The sequence below is a fragment of the Pectinophora gossypiella genome, chromosome 5, assembly GCF_024362695.1.
Source record: "Pectinophora gossypiella chromosome 5, ilPecGoss1.1, whole genome shotgun sequence".
NCBI lineage: Eukaryota > Metazoa > Arthropoda > Insecta > Lepidoptera > Gelechiidae > Pectinophora > Pectinophora gossypiella.
In genome coordinates, this window is record NC_065408.1 from 8,440,816 (window position 1) to 8,457,295 (window position 16,480).

A 16,480-nucleotide genomic window follows, 5' to 3' on the forward strand; every position below is an offset into this window, starting at 1 on the left:
ATTTATGAAATCAATTTGATAGAAATAATTGTGACTTCTAATAATTTTGAAAGCATATTAATTTCTTTCAAACAAATATGCAGAAATAGAAAAAGCGTATTAAAGTGCGCTCATTGGATTGATCGATTTCTTCTTTGTTGGGTCTTCCTCGATTCTCAGTTCGGGTGGGATCAGCGGGTCGATCTTGATGTCGAGGCCTCTGAGAGCTTCGTCCAACATCTTCACTCTCCCCAGTAACATTTCAGCTTGTAAGTTATAGCCTGGTTCCAGCATTTTACCACTAGGGTTCAGCTTGAAGAGGTATTCCGCCTGTGAAACGTTATTTATTATCGGTCAGGTTGCTAATGCGTCCTATTACTCCGAATTAGGTAACGAAAGAATGAAACCGATATGATTGTATCTGTAAAGTCGTCGTATAGTCGTGTATTGTATTAGATCTAAGTCGAGCCTTGATTTCTAGTATACTTAGTCCATTAGCGGGCTAAAGAAGTAATCTTTAGTTTGAATAAGACATAGATCTCAATCTTCTTTGAATTTTTCAGACGTGGTGGTTGGGTCTGCTTTCCGGGTCTTTTCTTCCACGTTTCGCTCACTCTACCCACATGAGTTTGGATAAAAGATACGATTGTAAAACTTGTCCTTACCAAGAAGTCAACAGGATCTGCGGGCCTCAGCTTGGCGACTTCGAGCAGCGCTGGAGTGAGGGTCGGGAAGATGTGCGCGATCAAATAACTGCGCATGGGCTCGCCGGCGGCGGCCAGCGCGGCCTCTTCTTCCTCGCGCAGCAACGCGTACAACTCCGACTAACAGGAATGACGTCATTAAGGTAGGTAGGTAGGTAACAAGGTTAGTTACTTGATGGAATATAAACATATGATGATGATGCCAGTCAGCAGTAAGAGTACGTTTTTGAAAAAGAAACACCGCTACAACGAAGATAGGTAGACCTGAAATGTTTACTGTAATGTCAAACTTAAAACTAAATATACAAAAAATACCTAATTAAAGCAAAGGTTCAGTCACAAATCCCCTTTTTCATCTCTCTAGATAGATCGTGGATCGGTAGACCTATCGCCTACCTACCGACCCTACCCTACCTACCTACCGATGAATCTGAAAACATACCTATACCAACTCACGTAAACTAACTCAAATTGCTTTTCTGCGATCATTAATAGTATTAATTATTAATGGTACCTATAGCCACACGCCTACAATCCTACGGCTGAATATGGTGACTTACTTATTGTTAGAGCATTATACAACTTACCCAATACTCCATTTTGTCCTCGCGCTCTTCTTTCATCTTCTTTTCGAGTTCCTTCAGTGCTTTCAATTCTTTGACACGTAAAGTTTCTATTTCTTCCTGCTCCTTCTTGTATGACGCCTCAATCAGAGCTTTTAAAGTAAATATCGTACTTTTATTTTTATGTTAAGAACAAAACAGAATGTTTATGAATACCTACTTGTTTGAACATCCCTATCTACCTATTACTTCACTAACCAATGAGACAAAGTAGATATTAAGTAGCCTTAGAATATTTTCTACAACTCGGCTAGTTACCGAGAATGTTATAACATTCAAGCATAATTACTTGGTAATTGCTTAGTTCAAGGCACAAAATCCTTCGAATAAACTTACCCATTAGCTTGGCGTAGTTACACGGTCGCCCCATACGTAAAGAAACGTCTCTATACGTGTTCTTCATCGCGTAATCCTTGTGATCCTTCACTTGTAACACCAGCGGATGTATATCAAGTTCATCAAAGAAGTTTAGCGGCGTCACGTCCCGAGCGTCTTGGACCCGAAAGTCGCTCAGACGTTTCAGAATTATTTCCTCGTCCATACGAGACTCGGTTTCTGGTTGGCGCATAGCCTTCTCGCAAATAAACTCATCTGTTGCTTCAAGTGAAACCACAATATCTGAAAGTATTGAGCCGTGTTTGAAAACTTTCTTACTTCTCTACAACACCAAGCGATCCTTCAAGAAACAGGAAATGAGAAATCTATTTTTAAAAGTAGTTATTTCTACAACAATGGGTAGGTTTGGGTTTGGTTATAAGAAGATTATACACAAAGACGCATGTTGTAAAGTATCTAAGTGTGATAATGTTTATTAGGACATGCACAATTTGCTTTAAACCGCAGGATCCATGACGTCGAAACTACGCTAAACGTTGCCGATGATTAGTATAGTTTATGTAACTCGAAATAAACGTCAGTTCCAGTTTGTTTTGTAGGTAGGTACAGACCTATACATAATAAGAAAACGGCACAAACCTGGTAACATCTTCTTCAATACATTACTATACAGATCCGCGTCCTCTTCAAACTGTTCATCTTCGTTTTCCTCTTCTGCTATTGAGTCTGTCTCTTCACCTCTGTCAAAAACTATTAAAATATTCTCGGGTTACTTTTGAAATTACATTATAATATTTTAATGAATTCATACAAATAGTGGAATGTTATAAGAAAATCTTACGTGCAGCGCACTGGGCTAACGATGTAGGGAAGCCATCGAGAACCCATCCTCTGTTCAATGCATCTCGAGACAATAGTCTCTGGCGCAAAAACCTGTGAAAATCATATTACGATGATAATGTAGGTGACCTATAAAGCGTATTAGGTACGTATGTAACTTTGCTACTTGAATTACCTGATTAAATCTTCATTTGACGTCGACGTTTATTTGGGATTGGTGGACGAAAAAAATATACTTACGCCCACGACGGCTACTAACCGATGACGATAGAGCGACAGACAAATATAGGCCTTTTCTAGCATTGCATTCCGTGTAATATCTACTACTTCTTCTTTCGTGTCGGTGTTTTTCGTGTGACGTCAATAATCGACCTTATCAACCCTGGTGTCATGGTTACTATTGAGCCGCCCCAGGCCCTGACATGGCTCATGTAACAACTACATACTCACTTAGATAAATGCCGGAACCGACAACTTAACGTGTCATCCGAATCATAGATCATTTTACTTTCGGCAATCGGACGATCAGATAGCAATGGGGATGACAAAGTGATTATTGTGATATGTCCTCACTGGGATTCGAACCCGGGACCTTCTAACCTAACCTAACGCCGGACAACCTAACAGAGGGTTACATACTTACTTATAGTAACAATAAATCAATAAGGTATTACCCAATAATCTCTTCTTCAGTAAGCGGGCGTCCTGATTTCAACACAGCCAGGGTGGCGCGGGCCGCTTCCTGCGCGCCCTCTTCTTCCCCTGCATCGTCTCCGGACCCCGCGTTCTGGTCGTCATCTTCAGCTAGAGGTATCCCAAGAGTCGCCAACTCTCCTGTCTCCCAGTGTTGGATACGCCACGTCTATTGACGTTTACAAGTATTTGTATGAGAGATTGTCAAGGTGCTACCTACTGAACTGAGGCTACCGACTTAGGACGCTCTATTGTTAGTGGTCTGCGCCTCCGCTTTTAGAAAAGGTACCAAGTAAAGAGATATGTAGATACCTAGAAGATTAGTTTCAAAAGCTCAGATTGTTTTTATAATGCAGTTAGTATACTTAACCTTAGGTGATACACCACGTATCTATAAAAGTAGGTAGGTATATGATTTTACTTAACGTATCTTTATGTTCTACTCTACCTCTAGAGAAAAATCACCATTTCCCTAGCACAAAACAGGACTGTTTTTCACAGGATCCGCTTACCTAACCTGAAGATTTGACAGGTCCGGTTTTTTACAGAAGCGACTGCCTGTCTGACCTTACAACCCGCGAAGGGAAAACCAGCCCAATAGGTACGGGTTAGGTCACATACCTCCGAAAATGCATTTCTCGGGAATGTGGGTTTCTTCATAATGTTATCCTTCACCGCTGAGCACGTGATAATCATTTAATGATCCAAACATGAATTCGGAAACAATTTCGTCAATCACTGGTTTAGGCATGTGCTGGATTCGAACCTGTGACTTCAAAGTGAGAGGCAAGCGTTCTACCAACTAGGCTACCACGGCTCCTCTAGAGAAAAATCTGATCTAGATAAATCTCTATGTGTTATTCATAACGTTCGTGAGAGTTATGCAACCATATTCTATTGTTGCAACGCATCTGTATAATCTCGATCATCATATAGGTACCTACCTACTCGGTCAAGTCGGTATTATTACAAATGCTTATCTATTTGTACCATATGCCTCCGCACGTACTATCGATCGTTATGATTTGTTAATATTTTATACAATGCATGCCGTATTGAGTCATTTGTGCCTGTAATACATCTGCGCAATCTCATGGACGTGGACTTTGCTTATGGGCGTTTTATGTTTCACCTTTCTAATATACTCGTACCAACCAACCAACATTTTATAAACTGGGTGGGTTATTTCACATCAGGGGGTTGAAATGGCCACATCGAAGCAATTCATCTAAGAAAGCAATATTGCTATTTGACATTTGTTTGCATTGCGCACTTACTTTTATATGCGCAAATGTCAAATTGCAACATTGCCTCTTTAGATGAATTGCTTCGATGTGGCCATTTTAACCCCCCTGGGCCCTATTTCATAAACGAGACAATTGTACGTAAATTTGGTGTTCGTCGCGTACTAATAATAATAAATGAATCTGTAAAATACATACTTCAAATCACACATTTCACCAAAATGATTATTTACAATTACCTATCACGTTTATGAATAGGATCCAGTTTATACTCGTATGTACTACTTAGGAAAATGATTAGCAACAGGCTAGAGAAGCATGGCAAAATTAAGGCAAATGGAATATATTTATGTACTTAGTTTTCACATAAGTACTCCTACTATAAAAAAATATTGGTAGCTTTGTGCCTTACTAACCAAATCCTCCATGATGTCTTGAGCGACAGTATCCGGAGATATGTACACGAGGCCATAAGCCTCGCAGAGTTGCTTACATACTGTCGTCTTTCCCACGATCGGGGGACCGTATATAATTATCTGTGAGGTAACAAGCATTTAGAATAGCTGTATGACCTTGCAACAGCCGAGCCGAAAGATAAGAAAGCGATGAACTTTACCTTAAAAGGTTTTAAGCCTCGTTCCTTTCTATACTGCTTCATGAGAACAGGCACGTTTTCCGCAAAAGTCAACTCGGACGTCCATTGCAAGCCCATTGTCTCCGTAATGAAAGTCGGTTCCATATTCAAATTCAGGGTCATTAAATCGAAAATTCTTTGCTGCAACATTACAGGTAATACGTACGCAGCGACAACTAAGAATACCAAATAAACGGGCAACACTTACGTCTATATCTGGAATCAAAAAAGCATCCTCGGGAGGTATACATTTGAACATTCCGGTGCCTATTATTTTTCCAAGAGGTTTCACTATCTGCAACGTGCGAAACTTTCGTTATCTATTGCCCCACATACCATTCAATAACCTACGATAAAAGACAATAGCGAGCTTCCAAGTAAACAAAGTCAATACGACCTCTCGTTGCTTCGTAACGTTTTGTTCAACGGCCAAAATGTATAGTTTCTTTGGAAAGTCGGATATCAGGTTGTAGACTATCCTGAAAAATAGTATTTCGGCGTTATAAACTAGAATTACGCAGCATTTAAATCAGTTAGGTACAAAAATACTTACTGGGCCAAATCTAATACGTTAAGAAGTGGTATGACGTTACTGCCGCGACCTAGAATTGGCAAAAGACGTTCACATTCCCAAGCTTTCTGGAACCAGTAAAATAGCACATCCTCGCGTCCTCCGTATGTTACGCCTAGCGCCACCACTAGGGCTCTGCGAAACGTGATCATTTGAAAACAAGTCTTAGATGTTGAAACAACAATAAACCGTGAAAGTCTGACTAGTTTACCCAATTTGTGTTCTGTATTTTCTAGCAATGCCTATGACTTCGTTTTCGCAATCGTAGTGTAGTTTGTAATTCGGATGGGGTTTCCTTTTCCTAAAGTCTGTTTCGATGAAGGGCAAATCTGGAGACTCCTAAAAGGCAAAATATTTGTCAAATAAAGAAAGGCAAACACATGTTAAAAAAAATAGGTTTTTACGTCAATTACCGGATCTAAAGGTTTTGTGGAAGCCCATGTCATTATAGAGGATATTAGAATCAAATATCGTTTTTTGGATTCACCGCCACCTCCGTCTGCATCGTTCGGTTGTTGCTGTGGGGTTTGCTTTTCTAACAGCTCCTTTAAAACTGTAAAATAATCACTCTCAGTCAGGTAACCAGCTATCAAAATGTTGTATTTAGGTCACAATCGAATAGTTTTACTAACGATTCATATATTCCAAAGCAACTCGTAGTTCTTCTCGGCAATAGCTTACATCCCAAATGACTGTTCCGCAAGTGAGTATCGTAGGGAAGCAATTTTCCTTTGGTATGATTCTAGCTACGTTATCCAGAGTTTTTATTTTCGAATCGGTAACAGTTCCTAGAAAAAAAACTGCATCAAATCAAGTCGAGGAAAGATTGAAAAATTAAAGAATACGTAAAACAAAGCCGGTAAACACCTGAAAGTACTTAGAGGAAGAACGATTTCGAAACGTGTTAGAGGCGAATATCTAAGGTAGTTAGATTACCTATTATTTCATAGGGCTGCTCGGGAGGAGGGGGTGGTAGAGGTTCCGCATCTTCTCCGAGGATGGATCGCATACTCCCCTTCTCCGATACCGCCTGGTTTTTTTCCAACACTTTCGACACTTCTGCCAAGATGTATTTGCCATGATACGAATCTAAATTATTTATAAAATAACGCTTGAATGAAAATTGATGTTCTAATTCATAAGATCCTACAGAAGACATTGATATTAAAAAGTGCAAAAGTTTGTTCAGGTATGGGTACTGAAACAAATATAAATATCCGAAACTGACAGAACGTATTTTTCATCTATAATGTCGTTGAAATGAGGCAGACAAAAAAAAGATTTTATATTTTTCCTTTGTCTGAGAACTGCTGCATCGATTTGAATATTTTTAAAGTATTTATGATAGTCCGAATAAGGTTTTTATCAGAAAGAAACATTGGAAAAGTTGCCCGGAAAATTAAGAGGAAAAAAAGTGCTTTTCCATGGGATTCTAACAGGATGTCTATCGAGTAATAATATTAATGAAATGAAAATACTGCTTTGAGTTAAAATATGTACTTTATTAATAATATAACATCATATAAAGCTGATTGTAAATAGTAATCCTTAAAATATTGACATTAAGATAAATTGTAACTTGCTAGAATGCTTAATTAAGGTAGTTAATTAAATGATTAAGTATTTCATTAAGTAGTACAACTACGTTTCCACTTCCTCGAAAGTCGTGTATTAAAATTATTGGTTGTTATTAAAATATTGTAAATATGAAAAAAATATTAATTTGTTATGATATAACTGAAACGGATTTAACAAATATTAGGCATATCTTTCATTTGTAACATTTAAAATTTACATAAAGTATATAATTGTATTTTGCAAATAAAAATTTAATTGGAGCAGATAGGTATTTCGTTTTGTTCATGTAAAAGATATCTCGTCAAATTCAAATTGTGTCTTTCTGAACCATTAATAAATTGGCACTTATTATCGTATTCCAGAAATCTTTTCATAATCAAGCAGATTATCGTCATAGCACCTTATTTAGTAATCGTGAGTAGTATACATACTTTTATACAGACACATTCATAATATGCAACCGTAATTGAAAATGTCAGTCACATATTACGAAAATTGAATAGCTAATTTAGCTAGTATAGTTGATAAATTTATTCATCGTTATCCAGTACTGATTTAAAAAAAAATACTATGGCACTTATCACAAAATTTGATTGTCATGTAATACTGCAAGCATGTTGTACTTACTACTATCAACATTATCGTATCACCTACAATGTATAAGGACGGTTCATTTCAATATATCACTTAATCTAACTTATTTAAGTACATCAATAAAATCAAACGTAGGTATATAAAATGGAATGATTCACGTTACGTTTAAGTCTTCCTTGATAAAAACGTAATAAAAGTCTCTGAACTTTATTTAAGTAGGTACTTAATCGAATTTCATGGTATCACAATAAACTGCAATGATATATAAGGCGGTTTACCAGACTTCTCGAAAGGAGACTATCCTTATTATTATAAATATTGGCTTTGAAATCATGTGACATCATCATATTCGGGTTACGTATGAAAATATTTAACATAACAAAGATCACGTCTATATCCGCGAAGGTGTCGGCAGAGGTGTAAAGTATATGCATGCACCCATTCCTCGCTATAGCTATGTTTAAGTCCCATGTAATAGGGACCGAGCCCATTGCCATTACCAGGCATAAATACTGGAAATCACGTCATATCAATTGTCTATGATTCAAATGTGAATAAAGTCGAATTCAGTGGTTTAGAGCCCGGATTGGGATTCGACTCCGTGATACACGTGTAAGTCACACATTCAGTCCCGTTTCAATTGGAAGAGGTAAAAAAATATATACGGTCGAATTGAGAACCTCCCCCTTTTTTGAAGTCGGTAAAAATAGTAATTCTGAAACTCTTACACATAAAAGGCACAAGAGCATAGGTACATCATTACGATTTACTACCCAAATAAGGTAAAACATTGCATTGATGTTTTATCGTCATCCAATGTCGCCAATGGCGGTTCGCCATACCTGTGGCCATACAGTAGGAGAGCACCATTAAAATATATTTAATTAAGTACAATTTTCTTTCTTAATAAATTATTTTATCACCAATAGGCGTTGGTCAACGCTGATAAATAAAATTTATCGTTACTTAAGTCGTAAGGCACTATTAAAACTAGAAAGCAATATAACTTTCAAACAAAAAATAAATCTAATATTTTTAAATAAGTAAGTTATGCTTACAATCTTGAACTAGGCTCACCTGTTATTACCTACATAATGATAAATCACCTACAAATAATCTACAATTGAGTTGTAATAACAGATTTACGATGAATTATCGTTATTTCCTTTTCTCCGATGCCTGATGGCGAACTAGGCTCTGAAGTGACAAGCCATGGTGAGAGTGAAGATATCGGCTGTGATTTTGGCGTCACATCTTCTTTCCTTTCAGGCAATTTTGGAGAAGACACCTTTGCTTGAGTGTGAGGAGGCTCTACAACCACTATAGACACATATTGAGAATTATTTGGTGTGGGAGTATCATTCAAAATTTTCGGCGATGGTGTAGATGGTATGGACAGATTAATATTTGTAGACTCATTAATGATTTTAACTTCGTTTTCGCGAGCTTTTAAAATGTTATTGCACTTAAGTTGGCCAGGCGGAAGGGCTTTAGTGGATGACAAGTAACATTTTGCTTGGTTGTTGGGTACTTCTTTCTCAACTGAATCTAACTGATCTTTTTTAACTTCATTCTTGGAATCATCATTGTTTAATTTTTCTTTTACCAAGCTCATTAAGAGATCATTTAATGGATTAGAATCAGTAACTGGTGATGAGCAGTTGCAAGAAGGCTTATTAATAACAAGTTGAGTCAAATTGTTCTTCTTTTCTTCTTGAACAGTCTTTTCTGCTTTATTAAATAATACTTTGTTGCTAATAGCATCATCTTTCGATATCAAAACTTCTTCAGGTTGCTCATCATGGAGCAAATTCTTAGTAGACGACTCTCCGATTTCTGTTGCCTTTGTTTCAGCAGTATCAATGAGGGTTGATTTTTGTGATTTGGCACTGCTCTTTCTAGACAATGTATCAAGGCCAGTATCAGGAACAAGTGTTATTGCTGCTTCAGCAGATGTACTGGGCATTTCATTACTTGGCTCTGAAGAGACAGCTGTGTCAGTTTTTGCAGCAACATTTTGTTTTTCACGCTCCCGCAAAACGTGACTCTGGCGACGCGCGAATCTTTGACTAGGTCGCCTTTCGAACTGTACAGTACGACGAGCGCGATTTTGTTGAGTTGTTTGATACTCTGTTTTACCTGAATATTGAAATCTTGATCCCATTCTGAAAAAGTTTTGTCTGGCAGATGGACCTTTAACTGGTGCTCGCAAGCGGAAGAAAGTGTGGTGTTCTACAGCACATTTCCATAGATGTTTACAAGCTTTCTCATTGTGTAGGCGAAACACAAATGTGTGTTCTTGTTCTCGACCTTGGTCATCATCTTCAACAACCACTAATGTTAATTTCTTTTTCTTGAAATCAAGTTTACTTATTTTTGGCCAGAAAAATAAACCAATTTTTTGGGGTCCCTCAAAAACTAAGATACCTGTAGGTGTCAAACCAAGGTGATATTCACATCCATCTTTTCCCAAAACAATGTGCATATCAACACCATACATTTCAAGCCACTTAGCTTTGTTAAGATAATTTACTTCAGCTTGAGCTGGTGTAAGTCCTTTACACTTTTTGTATTCTTCTAATATTTCAATTTCCATTTCTTCAGTTTGATTAGGCACAAACCTAAATTCTGAAACAGTAGCTGGTGTATGCACATTTTCATCAAAATCTCCAAGTTCGGACTGCAAGGCTAAGGCAGCCAGTTCTACAGCAGTAGAATGTGGACATTCAAGCTTGCTTTCCAGAATATCCTTTTTTAATTGTAAAAAGAACTGATATCTAGTCAATTCTTCTCTCAAATTGTTTGGCTCAGAAGAGTAAAACTTTACTTTCAGCCGTAAAGTATATGGTGGGCCAATTTTCACCTGTTTCTTAATAGTTTTTGTGGGATCCAACCAATGCTTGACATTATTTGTATCAGTGAATTGTAAACCAAAGTAATCTTTTTCAATTAAGTCCAATGAATAAAAAACTTGTTCATAGAGATCAGCAGCACTGGCTTTTTTAGACAAATTAATAGACAAATCGGTGTCATCAAGCAACATTACCTTGCATTGTATGAGGTTTTTGTTAATGGAAGGTTTCTGACCTTGCTTGTTGCGATTCTGGCTCGAAGAGCGTCCTCTTCTGCTGAGGAAACGTAGCATTGTCACCCTTTGAACACCACCTACAAGCAATATAGTTTTTATTTTTTTACAAATACGAAGTCATATAATTTAACTATCTTAACAACATAAAGGAGGATATCGACTTTCAGTAAGATCTAATGTACTTTTCATATTGTTACGAAAACAAGTGATAAATGCGGAATGCGACATCTGACTTTCGTTTCTGGATTTTTCTAAGCTTAGGTCACACCCTTTAGGGCTTCACAAATTACCATACGGTATTCTGTTACTAAAATAATAATAACGTCCTCTTAATTCAATTTGTTGTGAACGTGGAGGTTTAGCGAGTTTGACATAAAGCTTGCTTAGGTCAACGGGGCAGCGAGTCGAGCGACAAAAACTTGATTGGGCAAACTTGCGCCGAGCAAAGTACTCATAGTATGGGTATTTAGCAACGTATGCACTTTTATTCACATAAAATTACACTAAAAATAAAGTACAACTTGTTAAAACTTACCAAAACAAAGGATGAAGTAAGTTTGAAGTTACAATCGTCATAAAAATATTATTTTAGGACGAAGAACAAACATTTATCACCACCACGGCCATTCACTGAACAACTAGTGATGTTTTCTTCTTGTTGTTGGTAGTTGTCAAATAAAGTCAACTCAATCAATCACTTTTATCACTACCCTATGCGATTCTACTATATTGTTGTCTCTTTCTACTTTATACCCATTAGTATATATTTATCTCATTCAGTACTCTGTTATGTCACTCATGGCATGAGCCATGTTCATGACTGACTCACTCAGTTCAACGGTTCAATCAGTATTATCATGCCGTTCTTGTGAATGCGGAACACAATTAAAAACAAAACCGTCTTTCTCTGTTTAACACCTGAATGTTGTATCTAGCTGTTCTGTTGTCACGATTGAAACATTCTTTTTGATTAGAACGCATCAAATGTGGTGCGTGTGCGTGGAGTGGAAAGTCATCAAATTAGTAAATTGACTAAAAATACTAGTAAATTATTAAAAACTTCAAAGTTTAACATTCAAGGTAAATAATCACAAATAAATATCCTTTGTAAATTATATTTCATGTAATATTTCGTATTTACAATGTCGCTATAACCAAAAGGTTAGAGGCACTTTTTCAGAATTATTCAATGTGATCCTTTAGTCTTAGATCTCTTGAATTTGATTTGGTTATTTTTCCATGGTTAATGTATATTGCAGGAACACGGCGAACCTTAAATAAAATAAGTCGTACAGTGGTTGTAACGCTAAGCTAATGTTAATGAAATTTATGTGTGGGGTCTATACTGTTTTGATTTTCTATTTCTAGATGCCAGTAGCTGATGACATCCAGTCCTCGTGGGCCGATGAGGTTGAAATCGATCAGGGTGCCCTGCCGCCACCATCGGAAGTTGTTGAAAATGGGCTGAAAATTGTAACAGAATACAAATATGATAATGATAACAAGAAGGTCAAGATTGTCCGTACATATAAAATCGAGAAGCGTGTAGTTTCAAAGGTAGGTTCTCAATCTGAATAAGACTTGTATCTTAGATATAGGATAAGTAATTTAGAATTTCTCAACTATTCAATACTTCTTCATTTGATTATATGTGACATCTATTACATATCTGTTTCTTGAATTTTCTAGACAAAATAATATACTCCTAAAGAGAAAAGAGAGTAATGATACTATTTTTTATTTACAGAGTATTGCCAAACGTAAAACATGGAGTAAGTTTGGTGATTCTGCAAGTGACAAGCCTGGCCCGAATCCAGCCACCACCAATGTAGCTGAAGATGTTTTCATGCAGTTCATCACCAGCAAAGAGGAGAGTACGCGTCCTGACGATGGAGATCTTGATGGTCTTAAGGTATGCTTAAGTAACAATAATTTATGGTTAAACACTTGATTGAGAAAGCTTGCCCCACACAATATACTTAATACAAACAACAGTAAAGCAAACAAAAGCAGACAAAAGAAAAAGACTTGATACCTACATATAGGATGTTAGTAACATAGTAATGAAAACTTTGAGGGATGATTCAGACCATGATTCTGAGTTGATATGAAGTATAATTTTCCATTGCAGAAGAATAGAACTGAAAATAATTAGACAAAAACACTGAAATTGAATTTTCTGGCAGGAAATTCCACTTGATATCAACTTTGGAATCACAGTCTAAATTATCCCCCTCAGTATTTGTTACCATGTCATTAACACCCTGTATAAATTAGTGAAAGGACTTATGGAATTGTATCTGGGTTTAGTACATACAGGTAATTAATGAATTAATTAATAAATGGCTAATATTTAAACTGTTGAAGATACAACTCATTATTTTTGTTAGCTATATAACCTTGTCTCTGAAATTTTACTTTCTTTATTTCAGCCTCAAACCAGCAGTGTGATCTTCAAGTGTCGAACGTGCCAGGGTGAGCACTGGACCCTCAGTTGCCCGTTCAAGCATACCCAGCTGGCACAGGCTAAGGCTCAGGAAGCTGCTAAATCTGCCGGTAAAATTTCATATTTACACTACAATCTATTACATAAAGCTCTATTATAATGTAGGATTATCATTGGAGACTTGAATTTAACCTATAGAATCCACTGTCAATTGGGAATGATAGAACCAAAAGATGAATATCACAAATGTTTTCGAGAGGATGCTGTAGGTGGCATCAATTTTATACCGACTTGTCAGATGGTTCATCAAATTCATCTGAGGACTTCATTTCAAAAGTGCTTGTTAGTTCTGGTGTGATTACATATGTATCAGAGGTTTTTTGTATTTCCATTGTTTAAGGCAATCAAGAGTCAAGAGGCAATATTATAAACTCACGCCCGTTATCCCTAATGCGGTTGGCAGACACTGTTATTATGGGAGTCATGACGAATTATTAATAGACTTATTGAAATGAAATAGTGTGTAAAATAGGCATTTATTCAGTAACACTTAGATCTAACTTTGGTGGTTTATTTTCAGACTCAAAAGCAGCACCTAGCAACAAGTACGTGGCGCCGTACCTCCGCGACGGCGGCGCTGGACGCGGCACGGGTCGTGAGCCTCCGGGCGCACGCCGTGACGATGTTGCCGCCATCCGCATCTCTAACCTTAGCAACTTTGCTGTCGAAACAGACTTGGAAGATTTGGTTAAAGGCTTTGGCCCTGTTCAGAAGCTTTACCTTGCTAAGGAAAAGGTATGATTTAAATACTAGTGTTCTCTCATTCTGTCTTCCCCTTATTTGCATTGACACAATATGAAGCTCCACCTTCCTCAAAGTGGAAGAATGCAGGAAATCATGGTATGTTAGCCAGTGCAGCAGTGGGATGTTAATATATTATATACATGATTTATATTGCTTTGTGCTAACAAAGAACAAAACAATCATTAAAATATTTTTTGCATTTTTTAGAGTACCGGTCACTGCAAAGGTTTTGCCTATGTGCACTTCAAGTTCCGTGCTGATGCTGCCAAGGCTATCCAGATCCTCAACGGCCATGGTTTTGACCATCTGATCCTGAATGTTGAGTGGTCTAAGCCTCCACAGAACAACTAAACATACATTTCCATATTTTGCTTATTGTATACAGTTATAATTTGTTTCAAGTAACCAATAAAAGTGACTTATAATTATATTTGGTTTCTCACTGGCAACCTAGGAAATATTTTAAAAATAACAATTTATAAAATTGTGTAACATTCATAACATGAACAGCCTACATATGTCTCACTGCTGGGTACAGGCCTTCCCATAATCAACCAGGGATATAGACTTCACCATGCTGCTCGATTGTGGGTTGGTGCAGATGGTTCACGGCTAACAGCCAGGACAATAAAGTGGCTTCAGGCATGCAGGCATGAAATTAAGATAAAATCAGTCAAAAAAAATGCAGTTAATACAGTAAATATTAATTTATTATAACCAATTCTGTAAATGAGATAGAAGGACTAGACTAAACAGACAATGACAGCAATCAACATAATTACTACCTAAAAGTGCTGATAGGAAATCAGATTTATCTCTAACACTTTGCCCAATTAATAAGCTGCATGCTCATAAGTTTCCAGTACTTTTACCACCCTAATATTTACAAAATATCCATCGAAATAGTTTTAATATTAATTTATATATCAATATCATATTTCTCATCGTCACTGTTGGGACTGTAAGTTTCTTCAGGAATATGCAATTCTCCACAAAACATCAATTCGACATAACGAAAATAATCAAAAGCAATATTGGTAAGAACAGCTCCAGTTGTAACACCAAGTACAGTGCCGATGACAGGTCTCTGACCCACAGAGCTTCTTAAAATTGCCCATAAAAATATAGATCCCAATGGCCAGAGGCAGCCTCCAAGGAACGCCCAAGAAAACCTTCTGGCTGGTACAGCAGCAGCCATATGGGGCCGTGCCCACAACCACAGACCGGCGCCGGTGCCCGCCGATAGAAATAATATGTCAGTTATATCTCTCCGTGGGAACAACCTGTAAACAATTCATCATTAATATGATAATTATAAACAATTCAACAAGATAAAAAGCATATTGTATAACCAATAACACCATACCTGACCATTAAATGCGGGTTCATCACACTTACTGACAAAGTTGTATAACTGACCAAACCTTGCATTGGCAAATAATAGTATAAGACATTGTCTTTAGTGATTGGTGGTATTCTAACTTTACTTAATGACTTGTTCACATAATCCACAGTTTTTGGTAAAGTGGTCGGAAGATTAGCAACCTGACTGTGGAAAGCACGGTAAATTCGCTCCAATAGTTCCATTTTTTACATACAGAACAATGATGCAGTTGTTAGTGATTACTGTACTTTATACCACTGTCTATAACAAGGTTACAGTGCCATACATTATTTGGCAAGTGCTAAGGTTTGTGATGTTATTTATACTGTAATTTAATCAATAAAAAGCATTATAATCTCGGTCTTGCAATGAAATCGTCCAAGCCACAAAGAAAGAAAATTAACCAGTGACAGACTGTCAGACTCCGAAAGTCCGAATCAGAAATGTCATTTTTTTTTGTTTTGGTTTTCCCCGAAGGGAACTATGCCCATACAGCCATGTCTGACGTATTTTTTTTCTTGATGATTAATGAAATGATGAAAGGTGATGATGATGAAACCTAAGCCCCCACCCTCGGAGTAGACTCCTACTCCGAACCCCAAACGAATTAACTCAAAAGTCCGCATAAACTTTTGAGTTATGAAGCGGCTTCCTGGCACGAAGCGAAAATAGGCAGATACACTTTGTTCATTGAATACTCCAATATAATAACACTCGCGAATGTCTTCCGACTAACTTAATGCGATCATTAACCACAAAACACCACTTCGTCTTAATTATTTAGATCATTCAACGAAGAAAGCAACTGTCCCGTTCCCGTTTCCCGCCAAAAAGCCATCAGAAATGTCAAAATTGACAACTGAATGAAACGTCAGTGTCACGTGTTTTTTTTTTGTAGGTTTAGGTCTATGACCAAATGAAACCCTGACACTAGGGATGGCGATCCATTCCAAAAAAGATCG

General features: G+C 37.2%; 4 protein-coding genes across 4 annotated transcripts; 1 reads left to right on the forward strand and 3 right to left on the reverse strand.

Moving 5' to 3' along the window:
* Positions 1–43: 43 nt before the first annotated feature.
* On the reverse strand, positions 44–6,783 carry LOC126366941 (adenylate kinase 7-like). Its single transcript, XM_050010284.1, has 16 exons — positions 6,561–6,783; positions 6,257–6,412; positions 6,038–6,177; positions 5,836–5,963; positions 5,607–5,759; positions 5,451–5,532; positions 5,262–5,348; positions 5,036–5,194; positions 4,836–4,955; positions 3,157–3,344; positions 2,484–2,575; positions 2,282–2,392; positions 1,643–1,924; positions 1,271–1,398; positions 645–803; positions 44–309 (listed from the first exon to the last, which is right to left on the reverse strand). Exons 1-16 carry the CDS (start codon positions 6,781–6,783, stop codon positions 100–102), a joined length of 2,418 nt encoding a protein of 805 aa, XP_049866241.1. The 3' UTR covers positions 44–99.
* A 1,713-nt stretch (positions 6,784–8,496) lies between these two features.
* LOC126366729 (band 4.1-like protein 5) lies at positions 8,497–11,531 on the reverse strand. Its single transcript, XM_050009958.1, has 2 exons — positions 11,420–11,531; positions 8,497–10,961 (listed from the first exon to the last, which is right to left on the reverse strand). The coding sequence occupies exon 2, from the start codon at positions 10,939–10,941 to the stop codon at positions 8,914–8,916; it is 2,028 nt and encodes a 675-aa protein (XP_049865915.1). The 5' UTR covers positions 10,942–10,961; positions 11,420–11,531; the 3' UTR covers positions 8,497–8,913.
* A 306-nt stretch (positions 11,532–11,837) lies between these two features.
* On the forward strand, positions 11,838–14,562 carry LOC126366764 (eukaryotic translation initiation factor 3 subunit G). Its single transcript, XM_050010005.1, has 6 exons — positions 11,838–11,964; positions 12,253–12,441; positions 12,632–12,796; positions 13,317–13,440; positions 13,911–14,125; positions 14,342–14,562. Exons 2-6 carry the CDS (start codon positions 12,253–12,255, stop codon positions 14,483–14,485), a joined length of 837 nt encoding a protein of 278 aa, XP_049865962.1. The 5' UTR covers positions 11,838–11,964; the 3' UTR covers positions 14,486–14,562.
* A 264-nt stretch (positions 14,563–14,826) lies between these two features.
* LOC126366775 (uncharacterized) lies at positions 14,827–15,932 on the reverse strand. Its single transcript, XM_050010021.1, has 2 exons — positions 15,501–15,932; positions 14,827–15,417 (listed from the first exon to the last, which is right to left on the reverse strand). Exons 1-2 carry the CDS (start codon positions 15,719–15,721, stop codon positions 15,054–15,056), a joined length of 585 nt encoding a protein of 194 aa, XP_049865978.1. The 5' UTR covers positions 15,722–15,932; the 3' UTR covers positions 14,827–15,053.
* Between the last annotated feature and the right edge of the window lie 548 nt (positions 15,933–16,480).